At 37.3% G+C, this 20245-nt stretch overlaps 1 protein-coding gene across 1 annotated transcript in view; it reads right to left on the reverse strand.

Moving 5' to 3' along the window:
• Positions 1-879: 879 nt before the first annotated feature.
• fgf11a (fibroblast growth factor 11a) overlaps positions 880-20245 on the reverse strand; it is a 90408-nt gene continuing 71042 nt past the window's right edge. The window contains exons 3-5 of the mRNA XM_056745797.1: positions 15713-15816; positions 7298-7496; positions 880-6741 (exon numbers count right to left, since the gene is read on the reverse strand). Of these exons, the coding sequence (XP_056601775.1) occupies positions 6605-6741; positions 7298-7496; positions 15713-15816 (440 nt within the window). The 3' untranslated portion in view covers positions 880-6604. The remainder of the gene's footprint in view (positions 6742-7297; positions 7497-15712; positions 15817-20245) is intronic.

Raw genomic sequence — 20245 nt, forward strand, 5'->3', positions numbered from 1 at the left:
AAAGAAGATTTTGTATAAATAAGTTTTTCCCCATATATCGCAAGATAACGGGATACAATATTTTAATTGATCATTTTCCAAGTTTGCTTTTGCGATGGAACAAATCGAAAGACAATCTGAACTGCCACTCCTGTTCATCCTCACTTAAGTGCTTCTATCAAGCTGTCCTGTACTTAATTTATAGTGGCAACACACCATATTTATAATTTGGTACTATTACAATTTAATCATTACGGAAGTCAGCTCAACAACGCATAACTAATGTTCACATCTCTGTTAAAAACTATTTAGATAGCAAACTTACCAAAGCACCAATTTAAATGCTTAAAGGGATCACCCAAATATTAAAATGATGTCATGAATTACTCATGAATGATTCCAAACCTGTATAAATCTCTTTGTTTGGTTGAACCATAGAGGTTGAACACAGGGAAAGATATTTGGATGAATGCTTGTAACCAAACAGTAAGTAGACCCCATTGAAAACCATAGTAGGAAAAATTATAGAGTCAAAAAAGCCCTAGAACTGTTTGCTGTCCTAAATTCATCAAAATATCTTTTATTTTGTTCAACAAAAGTATTTTGACGACTTCGGTAGGGTTCACAAACTTTGGTTATAAGCATTCTTCCAAATATATTTCTCTGTGTTCATCAGAGCCAAGACATTTTTACAGATTTAGAACATCTAGAAGGTGAGCAAATGATGACAGAATTTTCATTTTTGGGTGCACTATCCCTTTAAAATAAAATAAATTACACTAAATAATACAGCTGTTTAACACACAAAGCATTGAGAAGACCAAATAAGACAAATGACACTAGTTAAACAATCATACAAATATATTCATTTTATTTAATAATGTTTAATAATATGTTCTTCCATAGACTTATAGAAATAGATATATATTCTATTGCAAATGCAGGGCTGAGAGTGTATGCAGAATAGAGCATTAACAGTAACAGTGAGTTAATAAATACTTAATAAAACAGTTATTAAAAACAGGAATAATCCTCGTCCTCATATTTTACATTTTTAATGTGTCCTGTAAATATTGATTCATGCATGACTGTATTGTGTTTTTCCTCGCAATATTCCAAAACACCACATGTTTACCACTGCCACATTATTCTATTTGTAAAATTGGAAAGCCAGTTGGAATGATTGAGTCCAATGTTGCTATAAGCTTTTGCGACTATAAAAATAAAAAATAGTGTCATCGTGGCTTTGACTGAAAGACCATTGCTTTGTCTGGTCTGGAAGACAAGAAAACGTAATATGGTTTATTTTTCCTTTGTTTTGGGAAGACTTCATTACAATAACTTGGATCCTTCATGCAGAATATACAAAAAATATGGGATATAAAGCAAACTCTCAATGTTCATAAGCAGGTAGCCCACCCAATATGAGATGTGAGCATTTTAGTACTGCATGTACACAACCTGTGTGTACAGTTTATGTGACTGTGACAACCAGCAGTGCGTTTTGCTGTTGTACATCCCAACTGATGTCCATTATGGATTAAAGATCATGAGCGTCGTCTTCTCGCAGAGCAGGGATCAGTGTTCACAACACAGGGGATGATTTCTGGCCTGTTTGCCCTTTCTCACTAATTGTCTTTTTGATCTTCCAAAATGGGTTAAATTGTTATTGAATACAGGCTCAAATCCACAGTTTCACTGATACACAATAACTACAACAAAGAAATTAAAAATAACAATGGACAGAACATTGATAATGGACAAATGACTATATTTGGGACACCAAAATTAAATCCACAGTCTAGAAAGTAAACACAGTTACATTGGTTCACGGTTGCAAAGACATCTGATGACATAAAACAAGAAGTTACTGGTTTAATTTCTATGTTGCCAATTCAAGAATATGGTTAATTGATTTAATTCCACACCAACCAAATGAATCCACTAAATTGACAGATATTCTACACAAGTAACCAAACATGATCTGCCTGATACATCTCTACACAGCCACAATGATGCCAGTTTAACTTGAAACTCTACACTAAAGGTTACTTCGATAGATGTTGAGGGAATAAAGTGATTATCCAAAGGCTGGGAAACTCAGCTTTTAAAGGTCACCCTGGCTGCACACATCTGCTGTGCGACTAATACCCAACTGCTGTGTATGCAATGCAGATGTGGTGAGACTTCGTGCTTTTAAAATGCAGTAGGGCTCTCTCTCTCTGTCACATACACACAGAGGCAAGACATTCAGCTGAAAGGAACAGTGGTACATTTGCACAGAGGTTTTGTGAGGGAAAAGAGTATCATGGGGGACGAGACATTTGTAGAAATAAGGGAGGAGGGTTGAGTTTTTGTCTTTTCTGCTGCATTGCAGATGCCTGGGTTGCGGCTACAAAGTCATGGACACGTGAATACACTCACACGCACAGAATGTAATTACAGACTGACTGTCAGAAGACTTCTGACTGCAGTCTGTAGCCTAATTCGTTTGAAAATGATCTCACCACCAATTAAAAAAGCAAAATCTTCTGAATCTTCTCACAGTTAACTAATTGATGCTGGTAAACTCCAAATACAAGCAGAAAAAGGAACACAATTGATAATATATGCATTTACCAGACATCTGGAAAAAAGGTGCTGTTTAGTTTAGTGCATAATTTGGAAGGCGTGTTTCCTAAGCTGCTGGTGTTAATGCTATTAAACTAGTTTATGATTGTTGTTTAGTTGCCCAAAAAAAAGAATATGAACAAGTAAAAAAATTAACATTTATTAAAAACAATTTTTCAAATAGAAATGAAAATAAATAATCAAATCTGCTTGGATGACTCAAATCACAGCAATTCAAATCACTCTTAACCAAAAACTACCAACAACAGCAAAAAACATAATTTAAACAATATGTAAATATGTTGTGCTTTGAAACACTGGAAAAATGCAGCAAAGTTTTGAAGAAATGCAGACTGTTTTAGATAAGTTAAAATTGATCTAGAAGTAAACACAACACTAAAAGCAAACATTCCATACTGTTTTAGAAATTACTCATACTTTCAGAGATACAATAACAATGCGTATGATAAGTTCACTGAAATTGATTGCCACCAAAAAGTCATAAAAATGCAGAAAAAAGTGCTAAGTCAAAAGAAGGACTTTTGATTAATATAACACTAAATTTAATTACAATTTGGGGAGAAAGTGGGTTTCACATTTTAGATCACAGTGTTCATGTTACGGTTTCATTCTTTAAATATTAGGTAATTATCCATTCCATTCCATTTTCTACAGCTTATCTGAACTACCTCGGGTCACGGGGAGCCTGCGCCTATCTCAGGAGTCATCGGGCATCAAGGCAGGATACACCCTGGATGGAGTTAGGTAATATTAATAACCAATAATTCATTTGTATTTGCAGAAAAGTGTGTATTTCTGCACTTTTAATGGGCACCTCTTACTCACTGCTGCAGTTCTCAGATTAAACCAAATATATAGACTAATTCTATCCCATAACCAGGACCAGACAGAATTTGCAAACAATATTCACATTTTCTCTGTTTATTTATGGGGAAAATCTGCTGAATTGTTTGGAAAAGATGATGATGAGCTGAAAGTGCTACACTCTTATTGGTTTCAGAAGGCATAGTTAATACATTTGAAATTGTACAAATCATATACAATAGCATTAGCCCTTAGCTTTCATCTCCTAGCCTCTGTTTCATTCATGGCTCAAAAGTCGCAGTGAAATCGAGGGAAAGCATTTGTTTTTCCATGAAGACAGCAGTTTAATTAATAAAATATGTTAAACCAAGGTATAGCCATTGCTTAACACGACAGACTTAAGTTTTCTTTGCAGCCTGTAGCAACCCAGTTGTTAAGTGAAAACTTTACTACCTAAATTTTTTCTCTATGTTAATGTACTTCTTTGTATATATAACGTAAATAGCCCTTCATATATTGCAGCATTTTAAGACCAAATGCAAACTTTACACTGTGGCAGTTAAGTGAGCTGTGGACAATGCCAGATGTGAGTGGCTTCTTTGATGTAGAAAAGGCTCGATTTTGATATACCATGCATTGGTTCTGGCAAAATTAAAAATCACATTTTCCTTTATGAAGAAAAATCAAGATTACTGATGTGCACCCAGAAGCTATGAGATACAGAGAAATTAGATTTAGCCCCCAAGACAAGCAATCAGCCTGGGATGTTAACAAATGCCACAACCAAGAACTTCTGACAGAGGAATTGTGAGATATCTGTGGTTATTGTGATTTGTATGCCCATCAGCAGTTTGGAAACTTTACTCTGCCTCTATAATCTGGGAAAGATTAACGCCTGATCTACATATGGAAGAATTTGGCAAACTTTGAAATGTTTTCGTTGTGTGCCGTTCTTATATCTAATATCTATCACATCTAATATCCAGTTTTTCAATTTGGGTCTTAATATCTTAGTTTCCTCCTATAATGCAATCTAAAGCTTCAGGGGAGTGAAATATATTTATCATAAAGCAGTATTGTTTCCTTTAAACCAGGTGTATGCTTTAAGAAATTATTCAGATCACCATGAGAAAAGATTGATTTGTACTTTGTATAAAGCTCAATAATTTACATGTTACTGTGAAGATGATTATAAACACCAGGGAAATGTGCTCTTGATACAGCTAATGTTTGCATCAAAGGAACTAGACTAAAATATGAAGGGCATTCGAATTCAGATTCTTCCACAATGGTCTTTACTTTCCATAGGGATCCTGATCACCCTGTTGGGTTTAAGGCAGACCCACTTATTACATGGCTGCTATAAATATGTGAATGATAAAATCATATATTAATTTAAATTGAAATTGTTTAATAATCTTAGCTGATTCTTATTATCCTGAAGCTATCGCTAAGAAAAGTTCATCATACCATATGAAACAATCGCCTTGGCAACAAGTTGATCACTGCAACAATATTACAGCAATATTATTGCTAAAGTTATCCACAGTAATTTTACAACAAATAATATTTGTGATGGAAGATGTCGCCAATTGTGTTTGTATTAAACAAGAGAGTAGAATGACGTACAAGTGACATAAAAATAGGACTGGTGTCAGTTTGAATGATATGATATACCCTCTAAAAAATAAAGGTGCTTCATTGCAGTATGTCACAAAAGAGTATTTTTTTTCAAATTATTCCATAAAGAACCTTTAATACCGAAGAACCTTTCACAAAAGGTTATTTGTGGCGAAAAGGTTCTTCAGATCATACTGTGGAAAGGTGAGAAGAGATGGTTCTTTAAAGAACTTTTAACTGAATTGTTATTTGTGGAACCAAAAATGGTTCTTCTATGGCATTGCAGTGTAGAACATTTTAAGCACCTAATATTTTAAGAGTGAACATTGTTGCCATTGACAGTGAATATTAGGAAATAGCAGAATGATAAATGTTGTTATTCACATTGTAAATGTTTCCAAAAGCAAAATATAAGAATTTACAGGTCTTTTGTGGTTTTTTTGCAAATGTTCCAAAATTATTTTCTGTGAGCTCTTCCGGTTTGACCAAAAGAAAATTGAATAAGAATTGGACCTTCTCTGCAATTGTTTTGTTTCATTTGGCTGGGTAAAGTGCTTTAGCTCTCAGGCAAATCTAATAGAATGGAACTGAATAAAGGAACATGAACTTTAGAAAACTTTCAGGCCCAGCAGTCAGCAATCCGTATCTTAGAAGCCCTGCCCTAAAGTAACACATATACTAAAAAGAGGGGAGAAAAGTACAGCTGTAACAATATTGCTCTCTGGGCATATTGCAACAAGGAAAACAACAACTTATATAAAAAAAACAATAATGCAGGACTATTCCCCTCTGTTATGAGTCATCTTACAAATTATATTGTATTGCTGTTCAACACACACACACACACACACACACACACACACACACACACACACAGACATTTCTGCCCTACACAGAGTCATCAGCATAGGAGACGATGAGCAGAGAGAGAGAGAGATAGAAAGGTTTAAACTGCCTAAGGTCGAACAGCTCTAAAGATCATCATCTTTGGTATGTATGTGTGTATGTGGCAGAATCCTTAATAGTTCCCGAGAGAGTGTGCGGGGCATTTCCTGTGTTAGCAAGTGGAAAATGGATTCTATGTCTCAAGCTAATTAAAGTGCAGGTGAGGTAAAAAAGTGATACGGGATAACAAATCAGGTTTAGCATGACAGAAGATTTAAGGGGTGTTTCAGAAAATAACACAGATTTGGGGGATCTAATAATGTCTGAACAAAGGAAGGGTAGGGTTTAAATGTAAAGCACAAAATGTTCAAAAGGCAATAAAGTGTTTCTTGTTAAGTGAAAAAAAACAACAACAACAAAATGGAGAGGAAGACAATAATCCTTTCTTTAAGAAGTTCGTATGAAAGTGACATGGCCAAGGAGTGTGCTTGTGAACATTCTGACCCCAGACCATCATGGTTGTTATTGCTCAGTATTCCGCTAGATTTGTGAAGTAGGAGAGACCAAAGGAAGTGGGCATTAGACCTGTCGACAAGGGTCTTTTGAGCCCTGATGCATTGTAGGAAATTTTTTAGTTCTAAGGATTTGTGGAAAGTCTAAGAACATTGTATTCTTTCTCCTCTCGCTAGGACACTGCAGGGGCAAGTAGCACTGGGTCCTTCTTGCTGTTTTTATTGACAGGCAAGTCTGACGTTTTGGCTGTTTTCCTAGGTGGGCTTTGTTCGCCAATTACATGTAGTGATGGCTCCCTGTACATGGCGACTGGAGACAAAGAAAGATAGAGAGAATTCTGTGAGTAAAGGCTTTTGTCTTTGTTAAATGGACAATTTACTCCAAAATTGTAATACTGTCATCATCAACGCATCATCGAGTTGTTCCAATCTGAATAAATGTATTTGTTCTGATGAACACAGATAACCAAACAGTTCATGGCCACCATTAACTAAACCATAGTAGGAAACATTATTTATAAGATTATTATTGTTATGTTGGACACTTAAGAAGATCTTTTTTAATAATGTTCTGGGACTTTTTTGACCACTTTTGTAATTTTCCCTACTATAGTCAATGGTGGCCAAGAACTGTTTGATTACAAGCATTCTTCTAAATATCTTTCTCTGTGTTCATCAGAACAAATACATTTATACAGTTTTGGAACAACTGGATGAGTAAATGATGAGAGAATTTTCACTTTTGGGTTAACTGTTTCTTTAAGTATAACCTAAAAGAAACTGTGACCAGACAACAACATATTTATTCATCTTTCAGCAAACCTTTATATAGTAATGACATTATTCATAAAAACACAAGGTCATACCCTCTATGAGCTTGGGCAGGAAGTGAGCGGCACCTTTGGTCCTTTTGACCCGGTTCCCTTTCATGACCTGTCCATCTCTGTTAATTCCAATGTACCAAGCCCGACCCGACTGAGTTTGACGGTACAATATTGATGAGTATGTCACATAATAGTTCTCAAACACGGACTCCTTAAACTTACACTCCGGCGTGAAATGTTCCTGCAACACAGATAATTCACACAAACACAGACACACACACACACAGTAATTTATACAGAATAACAGATTGTAACTGCTGGCCATTATTATATATATACTGGGTTCAGCTGAGACAGGGAGAAAATTAGCCCCACATTCCACTGTGACAGGGTTGTGAAAGCATAAATGTGCAGAGGAGCAGCAAATGAGCACACACAAAAGCCACTGGGCATACACAACACTTTCTTTATTATATATTTAATATACATGTTCTGTTCAGGTGAACATAAGTGCATTACGTAGCATAATCTTTGCCCCGAGGTAAAACAGACCCGAAGTCTTTCACTCTTAAAATCCCTGCTAGAGAATGTCAGTAAGCAAAGACCAACATCTCTCTCTCTCTCTCTCTCTTTTATTCTCTCTCATCGTATCCCATCTGTCTTTTCCTTGCTCTCTCTCTCACTCTCTCTCTCTCTCTCTCTCTCTCTCTCTCTCTAGCGCTCCCTGTCATTTCGTAACCTTGTCAGGGAACAAACCAATTTCCAGGATTGATTGGGATCCTTGGTGTGACTGGTGAGCAGAGGAGCTGAATAAGGGGTTTCTCTCTCTCTCTTTCTTTTGCTCTATAATGTGTTTGTTTTTAATTAAATACATTCCTAGTTCAACTGTATATTTATTATTCAATTATTATATATTCAGTCAAAGAACATATAATATTGTTTAACACTCAAGCTTCCTAATGCTTTCCTTTGTCTTGGAACTTTTATGTCAAACGGGATTGAAAACTAAATATTTTTATAATAATTCAACATGAATTTTTGATATTGAAAATCATTTATAATATAATATAACAATGATTGATTGCATTTAAGTGACATTATGGCCAGATTTATATCTTTCTTGTAAGCCTATTTTTTTACTTTGAATAAAGCTTCAGCAGGACATTAAACACCTTTTAGAGTTAAATGCTTGAGGTAAAAGTCTGTGGCAACTTAATTCCTTACCAAATTGAGTTTAATTGGACCTTCCAGCAGAACCGAATATGGGTTGGAGTGTGTGTGCACAATACATTTAGATGCAGGGTATTTCTAAAACTTTTGAGAGATAGATAAGGTAATACATGCTGACTTTCAATTTGCAAGTCATTAGGGCCCTTTACACAGTGTGGAAAATACTGATGGCAGAATATATGTGCCTAATAATATATTCACATTATAAAGGTCAATAAATTATGCGCATTTCACTCGTGATACTGAAGACAAACCCCAGTCTCCAGTTCTCTCATTATTGAGAGAGATAACTACTTCGTGAAGTTTTAATTTTTATATTATTAATAATGATAAATTAGATTGAATGTAACATGAGTAAAAACGTAACGTGATATTGAGCCTTATGGAAAATTGGTCTAGGGTGGCATTTAACACAAAGGGTGTGCCAAGTCTCACCTCATAGTCCAAAGAGAGATACTAAACAGTTTTGAGTGGAGCTGGGAAGAGAGAGAGAATGTGAAGGAGAAAAATAGGCAGAGGCATTTGTAAATCTCTGGGAAGTTTTATTTTGGGTTGCAGTGCTCTCCATCACCAGCAGGTGTCAGACAACACATGGCTCAGTTTGTCATCAGTGTACGGTGTAGCTACTCATAATCCAGTACTTAATTTGTTTCTTTTTCCTCCGCATCACCATCTTAAAAAAGATTTAAACTCTTTCAACATTCCTTTTATTTCTCTCTTTCCTGCCTATTTCATCTAGGATTGTGTGATTTATGGATGGATTATTGTTACCCTGCATACATTCAATCACAAACCTCTGGATTGGCTGGCCGAGTGGCTACCAATTAGGAGTTTAGACTGGCATTTTGACATCAGCCTTTTGGGGTACGTTTACATGACATCAAGGAGCTAGAATCTGAAAAGTTCTCCTTTGAAAATAATGTTATCAAAAGAACAAATGGATTATAATTTGATTTGTGTAAATAATGTGTGTACACTGGAGCACAATGCATGGTCATGATATCATTTTTTTAAAAGAAATAGATTTTGGTCATTTATAGACCACTTTGCAAGATATAAACACTGATCCAGGAGAAGGTTCTGATTCTTTAAATATAACATGCATTATCAAATCTTAAATATATTAGTTTAACATGTGAATTCGGTTACAATTGTTCTCTTGATTGTATTTTGTTCAAACGTTTGTTTGTTTAGAAGTCCATCTAAACCAGCTTTGTTTACAACACCCAAAGTGCTCTATACAGAGTACATATATTAATATTGTTTAAAAAATTAATCCTAAAACCCTAAAACTTATTTTCAAAAGTTTGCTTTTAGTCCCCCTAAAAGTCAAATGCATTAAACATTTTCACAAAAAATGATATTAATATTGTGTTAACACTCCCTTAAGGAACAACATTTCCATAAAAGTTTAGAGAAATAGTTAACCACATCCTGTGAGTCTAAACCTATGAGCTGTTGATATGTAATTTAAATATTATTGCAAAAGACTAAAAGTAATTTTAAAGGCTTATTTTAGTGTTTCCTATTAGAAAAGTTATTTGTTTACCACATTATGTACAAACAGAGAGATACAGATGGTCCTGGACTTTTTTGTCTTCTGTTTTTACATTAAATTTTGTCTCTGGTGTCTTTAAGAGCGTAAGAAAGAAACAAATCATTGGACTGAAAGAATGTAAGGAGACAGACGGGGAGAAAAAAACGTAAAAGTAATCATGTTCGTCTGTGGGTAAAACCATAAATACCTCTGTAGGGAACCCCACACATGCATTCCCAAAGCAAAAGTGCTTGCTTTTACAGTAACTGTTGGTTGCTGTGGCTGTGAAATCTGTAACTGCATTCAACGGGGGAATTGATTTCATGTAAGACCTCAGCAAAATATCAATATTAGTTTCTTTTTAAAAAGCCTGTATAAGACTTTGATTTAGCTGGATAGATGAGTGCTAGGTAGAAGGCAATCCAAAAACAGCTTAGTAAGAACCAGCAATCTAGGGTTTAACACGCCAGCGAGCATTGACAAGCTTGCAGAATGGCTTTAATAGACATGAAGACGATTTCAGGAGCGATTTACTAAAAGAACGTACTAATATTTGTATACATGCAAGGAAAATTTGTCCCTGGAGCATTCAATTTATACTGCTCTGGATGTATAAACGTCAACTATAATTTCGGTGGAGAACATCTGAGAACAGAATGTTTTTTTGGTAATGATACTGGCTTTTAGTAGAGTGGTCTTCTTGAAATATTGCATTGCATAATGGTGAGACAAATTAGTTGCATTATTAGTACTAATTGTATAGACCAAAAGCACACTGTTATATTGTAATGCGATCCAATAAAACTATAATTGCTAAATGAAGGGTTTTACCTGAACCAGCAATAACACCTTGTATCTATCAGAAAATTAAAGTCAGAATTTCTTTTTTCTTTCACCGGATCAGAGCTACCATAGAGACAGAAACTTCCGCACGTTAGAAAAAAAACATTACAGAGTTGACAAACAGACGGACCCTAGCAGTGGCTGGAAAGTGGGTTTCCTTGACACAACACCTGCTCATCTTTGCAACACTGACCTCATAACAGCTGGAGTGGTGTGCTTGTCCTCTAGAGCTCTGCTTGACTATACCCAACAGAGTGTTTGGGGATTTTCCAAACAAAATAACAAAAGAAAGCGTTTCTAGCTAGGTACCCTCATGTACACAGTATTAACATTATACTGTACATTTCAAGTTTTAAAAATAGTTTAATTTTAAGAGTTCAATATGTAAAGTTACATCATTAAAAGATGCTTGATAAATTACATAGAGAAAATGTATATTATATTGTATCATATTACATCATATTATATTACATTTTATTATATTATTGTAATGTAATGCATATTTATTGAATCAAAGCAAACTAAGTGAAAGGCGATGAAGTGGATAAAAACAAAGGTATAGATGTTGACAAAGAATCTCCTCTCTACTTGGCAGGGCAAGGTCAAGTGTGTGTTTGAGAGAGCATGTGTGTAAAGCAAAAAGATGAATGTGTGCTAGGTGGTCTACGTAAGGTCAGCTGGAATCTTTGGGGTCAGCAGTTACAGACTTATTATTTCATCAGTGTGGATGTGTGGGGACCTGAGGCACAGATCAAGGTGTAGGCGGTGTGTGTGTCAAAGTACACACACTACACACACACATCCTTACATACACTCCCTTGAGTCTGCAGCTCATCCACTATGAGTCATTAGTTTATTATTGGTGTCCAGTCATGCTTACCCAAACAGTCTCCATCTGCGACACATGTAACACAAAACACACACTTAACAGTCCTGTTTACATTAAGCAAATGCTAAATATAAAATCCCTCAAGGACAAACAAAATCATGTGTGTGTTACAAAACACATGTATTTGGATTCTATGATATCCTTATAAGCACCTTAATTTTTAAGGACTCCTTATGAGACATAAAGTGTTACTGGCAGGGTGGTAGAGGGCAGAGTCTGGAAAAGGTGAAGGAAAAATAGAAAAGATAATGGAAAGCGATAAAAGAAAAAAACTTTGCAACGAAAAACCTAGCCTGTTCAACAAAATCTGCTCCACTTCTGTCAGGTCACCTCTATCAGTGCAAATATGTATCTGTGTGTGTGTATACTGTCTCTTTCCCATCATCTCTCTCTCCTTTTTGTGTTCTTGGCCCAGGAGGGCTTCCACTGAGTGTTGAGTTTTAAAAATGGGTCAGGTTGTAGAGACAAAGCACTATTTTTATCAGAAAGCAATTTCCAGTGACCCCTACAAGACAGCAATGACACAACATTTTCCAAATACCTTAACCTTTACATATAACTCTCAAAAGGCCTAACCTCAGAGAAAAACACAGAGGCAAGAAATGAAGGATGAGAGGAAGGCAAACATTAAGAGTGGGAATGAACCCCCCCCCAAAAAACTAAACAGATGTAGAACACACAGAATGAAGAAGCAGAATAGGAGAGAATGAAAACGCAACGTCAAACGAGTCTTCCCTAGTCCGATTGGCGAACCGCCGCCGGATGTACATCACTATACATAGTCCCCGCCTAGGTTTTGCTAGGACTGCCCGCGTAAACTTCACTCTTCTCCCCAAAACACTGTAGCTCGTGAGCCTCATTCGCGGTAGACCAATCACAACGGACTAGACCATCTGACCAATCATAGCAGACTTGGCTAGTGAATCAAAACATTTGAGGGTCAGTCAAGAAGTAAGGTAAGAATAACTGCCTATTATAACAAAATAAAAGTGTTTTTACACCTTATATGTTTACAAACTTGTGTTGGACACTACATAAACCAAAGAAGAACCGTAAAAATCCCTAGTTATGTACTCTTTAACAAACTGTATTGTACATTGAAATTAAGCAGTTGAGCTTGGTTTCGCAGTTTAAATTCAAAATATTGAAGAGACAAGTTTAGCCAAGTAACCGTTCTTGTTGGTTTCTTTTGATTGTTATAAGAATAATCTGCAGGCACTCTATTGTATGTGAATGTTTACCGGAAGTTCAGTTAGGGTTACAAAAGTGCACATGCTCAGTAATGTTTGTTTATATTGTTAAGATGAAACCCTCTTAACCTACTCTGCTAAAATTCATACACTCGATAGAAGTGATAGAAGAGAGACTGTATGTGTGTTTGAGTGATTTAGTCTCCGTGGAGGTCCATGTCTGAGCTTGTCAGCCACTGGAAAACATGAATTATTGATAGGCTAAAGAATTTGGAGCAAGTATGTATGACAGGTAGAGGCTGAGTGTTCAGGGCCGTCTGATCTTACACACGGAGGTGTGTTTGTGACAACGTAAGGAAGTCCTATTATGTAACACCCACATATAATTCTGTACTGTCTGTTCTCACTCGGAAGAGGACAAAAACACGGTTATACAGTTTCCTAGTAGATCAGTAAAGAAGAGTTTTAGCTGAAACCAGTCTCCTTGGTGATTCATAAAATACAATGTGCCGTTTTGTGACTAAAATCTTCTTGACTGTTCTACTGAAGAAATAAAAGTTGTTCCTGCAGTTTGTGTTAATTAATACTAAGGGGATTTACCACAACAAGGCCTGAACTCTGATTATAAAGCAGCAGTAACACTTTATTTTACAGTGCCCTTCTTACACATGTTTCATGTATTTAATAAAGTATTTATCATAGATTTTGAAGAATTACCCTGTAAATTACCCTTACGTATCGTTACAGTATACATGTAGATAATTATTATTACTCAGAACTTAAATATGTAATTACACACACACACACACACACACACACACAAGGCACATGTGTAACGTTTATTTTCTATACATTTAAAGGAGACATTAATTTGCTGCTTTTGAAGCTTTGATTGTGTTTTTTGGGTGCTTAACAAAGGATGTTCATTTTTCTAGTTAAAAAAAACGCTTTATATTTCACATATTTCAAGTCTATTTTTCACTGCTGTCCCTCTTATAATGAAATGTTTACAACATCATGTTGTTTCCAGGTGTGTTGATTTAGAACATGACACACATATCGGTAAGGCTGACTTGACTCAAAGCCACTAGCCTGCTACCTTTAGCCAAAAAATGTAACGCTAATGCTAAAGCCTTCGGCGGAACGAAGGAAAGGATACCAGAGGCTATTTTTTTTAATTGATGGCAATGGATGATGTTATCAAATTGTAAATGTTACAGACCCTTCTATCTCCCTTCTATAGTGTCTCTCTGCTTGACTTTTGGAGCAGGTTTTGACAGAATGCGCGATTTGAGAACGTAACATGGCTGTCGCATGGCTGGCTGAGTTTGATTATGTGTTAAATTCTGCGATCGCAAAATCCTGCAGGGACTGGTTATCTTAGAATGTGTGTAGCGGAATTCTTATTACCAGCTGTAGGACTGTGATGAAAATGAAAGTAATTATTTGCGCAGCATAGTCAAATGTTTACAATCTCTGATAACCAAATACTACTCCAGCAACTCTCCCTCTTCTCTAAGGAAGGCCTTGCCCCCTTTCTTGGCGTATTCCTATGGGAGGAGGTGTTTCAAAAACTCGGAATAGTGACATCATTTACCCAGGAAGTATAGGGCTGTAGTCTGATTCCAGTCGTTCTCTGTCGTTCAGTCCTTGAAAACCGAATTATGTTAAAGACAATATCTCACTTGGCATTGAACTTTGAGCTTTATCCTTTTGCATATATTGTTTATGCTCAAACAGCAACATTACACAAAGTTTGAAAATTGGCTTCACAGGGAATGGCCGCTTTACTAAACCCTAAAAACTGATAATATATACAAAATTCCAAAGTTAATTATGTATTCAAATGGCACAGTTTTAAGCAGTTAATGGTGGCAGAGAATCATTACTCACAAAACATTTCAATAAAGTCAACAACTGACTATGTGTCAGGGTCCTGTCCTTCCTGTCTTGAGTCTTATCCTCTTTGTGAATAGTTTTTGGTTTGAAGTCATGAATTATTTATTGTGATTTTCCCCCATCAAGGGTGTTTGTTTTCTTGTTTTATATTGAAGTCTTTTTGTTAACCCTTCACTGTTCTGCGCTTGGGTTCTGTCCACCCATTCCTGACATCTATGTTTTGATTGTATTATTTTAAACTCGGAAGCAAGCTGTTACTCAAAAGTGCTGTCGTCTGTTTTTTGTCTCCGCTGCACTTTTTTGCATGCTTCCCTGGCTTCCTAGCAGTCGCTTTGGTCTAAAATATTAAGCTAAAAAAGAAGAAAGTTAGAAATGTAAATTAGAACACAGGTAGAGTTAAGTGAGAGCTCCACAGAAAGGAAGAGAACAGAAAAAGAGGTTGCTTTTCTTGAGGTTTTCTAGGATAAGGATTTTCACTCTTTCTTCCTCTCTCGTTGTTTTTTTCAGGTATGGTCATTTCCCATTCCCTTTGTGAAAAATAGGTCATTTTTCTTCCCATGAGGAGGACACATGCTCTACAGATTCTCTCCTTGTAAGATAAAAAGGAGATATTTCTAGACAACAAAGAAATGCACTTCATCTGGTTGTCTTTCTCACAAGATGGTAACCGGTTGAAAAAAAATTGCTAATGGAGATTGACACAGAGCATTCAACACTACTCCCACTCCAGTCTGTACTGTCTCAATTACCTTCAATAGTAGCAAGACAAAAATAGGCTCCTGACATCAATTTCAATACAAGATGTGTTAGGCCATGTTTGTTTTGAATATTTGTTAAACAGATGAATGTGATCTCTGTTTTTAACATACTGATGTGTAGAGGTAGCCCTCGCTGTTCATGCCGATGTAGAGACTTGTCTTGGTGCTCTGGATGGCCACTATCCTCAGACCCACAGGAATCAAGTTGAACAGCACTGCAATTCAGAGACAGAGAGATTGAAAATCAGCGTGGGTAGTGAAATTACATAAATGATTTATTCTCTGTTTTTATAAAAATGTATACTTTTTTTGCTGTGTACCTGAAACAGAAATAGAATTGAGATACTGATTCTGAGAGATCCATTAAAGAGTCATGTCCTCACACCTCAAACCTTTGTTGTATGGTCAACAAGATTTCCAGTGCTCCTAATAAGGATGAGTGTTTATGGATGAATGCAAGTTATTTTTAACAGTCTGAATTGACGTTAATGTACCATATATATGAGCGGTTATCGTTAGCATACGCTAGCGTCACGGGCTAAATAGAACTCCCAAAGCCAGTGTTAAATTTGGAAAATGTGCACTTGGAATTTAGCTGTATGAATGTTAATACATTATGTGCATGAATTTGATTAGCTGCTGCAAGCCCTCAACTTGTTTTGCTATTGAACAGGGCGAACACTGTAGTAGTTTCACGAGTTCACCTGAGCAGATAATGAAGATAGCAGGGGTAGTAAAAGTATGCGTGTTTGGCCTGATGTCCGGGGAGCAGGTTCCGAGCTCGCCGATTCCATCCGATCCCGGAACGCTCCCGCCCCCCAGTAGGGGCGAGTGCGCCGAGCTCGGAAACGGCCAAACCCAGAACTCACCCCCCGGAGTTCTGCTATCGACAAGAGCTCAAGTAGAGAGCCGGGGAGGTGGTGGGATGTGTAATCCTTGAGAGATGGCTTCGGGTAAGAATCTTTCTCTACTTATGTGCTGGTTCGCTTGAGTCTATGATTGCTGATTGCGAACCAGCCGGTCTCAATTATATGCTCTTGCTTCTCCCGAACTTTGTTAATCTATAGTCATCCATTAACATCATTTCTTTTTAAACGTTTCAAATCATTTGTCCAGCCGGCGGCTAGTTTGTAATATTAGTGTATTTTATTATTGTTACTTATCACTGTTGTTGCTGACTTATTTATAATTTAAGATTCTAAACCAAAATTGATAGTTAACTTAACACCGTTATCATATTTCCTCTAGTTTGTCTTGTGGGCTAACTATTTCTCGTTTTAAGCGTATATACTACGATTCATCGAGCAACCTTGATAAGTTGGAATTGCTCTTCCAACACGGTGAGTTATGGCTTCTATTCCGATTGTTGTTACTTTCTCCTCATGTCAAATGTTTAGCTTAGCCTTCTCTGTCAGCTGCGAGGGTTTTATATGCGATAAATGCAGGAAAATAGTTAGGCTGACAGAGAAGATCTTAGAATACGAGTCTTGCATCCAATCTTTCACTGAGGATAAGAAGAGTGTAAGGACCGTAGAAAACACTTTGGATGTGAACAACGTTGGCCAACAGAACTCCGTTACGGTAGAAAATCCCCCGCATCTGGAAAATTTTGTGACTGTGAGACGGCGTAGTCGCAGGACAACACATAACTCAACCATTCCAATTACAGTCTCGAACAGGTTAGCCCCCTCAGTAACGCACCGACTGAGAAACCTGCTGAAAGTGCCCTAGTTATCGGTGATTCTATTGTTAGGAACGTTAACATTTTTATCGGGAACGAGAGCGGCTGACATCAAGTCAATTTAAAATGTGCTGGCTAAAGCTAATCGTAAATTCAGTTAGATTGTTATTCACGTCGGCACAAATGATGTTCGACTCCGTCAATCGGAGATCACCAAAGATAATTTTAAAGAGGTGTGTAAGCTCGCAAGCATGATGTCAGACACTGTAATATTCTCTGGCCCCACACTGCTTATCATGATGATGAGATGTATAGCAGATTATCATCAATAAATGGCTGATTGTCTGATTGGTGCCTGCAGAAGGACATTGTTTTTATAAATAACTGGAAGAGTATTGAGGGCAGACCTGACCTGTTGAAACCAGATGGTCTCCATTCCTCCTGGGATGGAGCTTCCCTCCTGTCTAGAAATATGTCACAAAGTCTTAATAATGCTAAAGCTTGACTCTCTGGGGCCCAGGTCAGGGAGCAGACAGAATGGTTTAACCAACTGTTTGCTTGCTGTCTCACGTCGCAGAATAAACAAAATGTACCACATGTAACAATCCCTTATCCCAAACATTATAAAATAGAGACCGTGTCTGTCCCCCAGATTAGCAAACATGCGTAAACCTCTTGAAAGTAATTTAAAAAACTTTAAACGAATCAAACATGAACAAAATACATATAATAAACTGTTATGACTCGGATTGATAAATATTAGATCTCTCTCTAGTAAAACACTTTTTGTTAACGATTTGATAACAGATCATAAAATAGACATGCTCTGTTTGACAGAAACATGGCTAAAACCAGATGATTATATTTGGGGGAGGTGTCCCTGTACTTTGGCATCTCCCAGAAGTCTAACTCTAAATACAATTATTTTCAAGGTACTTCGTGTATCAACACCTAATACTAAGGACAAAACATTTAAAAAAGTGTTCTAGGTATTGTATATAGGCCTCCAGGGCACCACACAGACTATATTTAATCATTTAATAAACTGACCGCAGACAGAGTCCTTGAAGTTGGTCACTTTAACATCCATGTAGATAAGAATACAGATGCCTTAGTAATGGCTTTCAAAGAGACTCTTAACTCCATGGGCGTTAGTCAACATGTGTCAGGACCCACTCGCATTCAAAATCATACTCTAGATTTTATTCTGTTTTACGGTATAAATGTGGACAATGTTAAAAATCCTTCAGCAGAGTGAAGCCATTTCGGATCATTATCTGATTTTATGTTTGCTTCGCTGCTTCATTGCAAATCATACTCCTTGTTACAAATATGATAGAACAATGACTTCAACTACCAAAGATGCTTTTTTTCGATAATCTGCCTGAATTGTCTCAGATATCTAGCATGAAAAACAACGTTGAAGATCTTGACATTATCATTGAAAATTGTAACTCCACCTTCTCGGAAACACTAGACACAGTTGCTCATCTGTGTTTAAAGAAGAGTTATCTCTCCCCTTCCACACTGAAGGTGTCTGTAGCCGCCATTGCCACTCATCACGACCCAGTTGATGGTAAGTCTCTAGGACAGCACAACCTGATCATTAGGTTCCTAAGGGGCAAAAGAAGGCTGAATCCGCCTCGTCCCCAATCTGTACCATCTTGGGACCTTGATCTGTTCCTGGCAGGCCCCTCGGAGGTGCCGCTCTTTCTCACCTCATGATGAAGACAGCTCTCTTGATGGCGCTCGCCTCCATCAACATAGTAGGGAACCTACAAGCATTCTCTGTGTCCAGAGATTGTCCAGAACTCGGGTCCGGTGATCTCACGTTTTCCTGAGACCCCGGCTACGTGCCCAAAGTTCCAAACACTCCCCCTCAAGATCAGGTTGTAACAGTGTTAGCTGTTACCCAGGTAATGACTCTACACACTCCTAGGGGGCGCTTGAGAGCTAAAGCTCCTTTGATTTAAACTGGTGGTAGGGTAGAGGAAGAGAGGGGTTTTTTGTTTTGGAGAGGGAAGCATGGTGTGGTGCTAGGCACCTCCAGCAAACACGAATTGGGAGTCTGAACTTGCAGGCGTGGCGTTTTCCATAGACACCCCATCTGTCGGTTTGACACAACGTTGAGACGTCTCAAGGGTCCTCAGCCCAAAGGTGAATGAATGCAGGACGCCATCTCCCTTTTATACCCGGATATCCGGGGGCGGAGTCCGGCATACAAATTTCATGCGCATTTTCTAAACTAGTCAGACTTTGATAGGTTCTCAAGACGAACCCCATCTGTTGGTTCGACTCAACCTTTCGTTTCCTCCATCAGGGAACTGATGTTACATCCTTAACCGAGACGTTGAGTAGAGTTGTCCTTATGCTAAAAAAGTCTGTCACAGCAAACAGAGCATACTAGTTATCATCTGACGTTGTGTGTATAACTAGCGCTTAAATCCACGTAATTCCACTGAGGTCTGCAGGTGCGCATTCCGTGGATTTTAGGCAAGTACACACGCACAACGTTAGCATATGACTAGGATGCACTGTTTGCTGTGATGGAATTTTTAGTCTCAGCATGAATGATTTGAGATGTTTAAAACGAAAATAACCGAGTAGGAGTTCAGGAAATATTATTCAGCCAAACGATTGCCATGGCACTACTACTCGTGTGTTGACACGCCGGATGGAAGGGGGAAGGGGTGCACAGTTTATCATTATCATTTAAAGAGTCATACACCAAAACGGGTTGCTGTGAGCAAAGCTGTTTTTAACAAGGCACAAAGGGTTTTGTTTACACAGCCATTGAGTGTTTTTAAGCAAAATTTGTTACAGACATTTCATGAAGACTCTAATAAATCATGCCAACTTGAAAGTGCTCATATGATGAGCCCCTATGTTGTGTTGTTGATATATGTTGGATAAATTGGCATTTGACATACATTATATATAATATATATATATAAGATATATAT

This window comes from Triplophysa dalaica, chromosome 1, assembly GCF_015846415.1.
Source record: "Triplophysa dalaica isolate WHDGS20190420 chromosome 1, ASM1584641v1, whole genome shotgun sequence".
Classification (NCBI taxonomy): domain Eukaryota; kingdom Metazoa; phylum Chordata; class Actinopteri; order Cypriniformes; family Nemacheilidae; genus Triplophysa; species Triplophysa dalaica.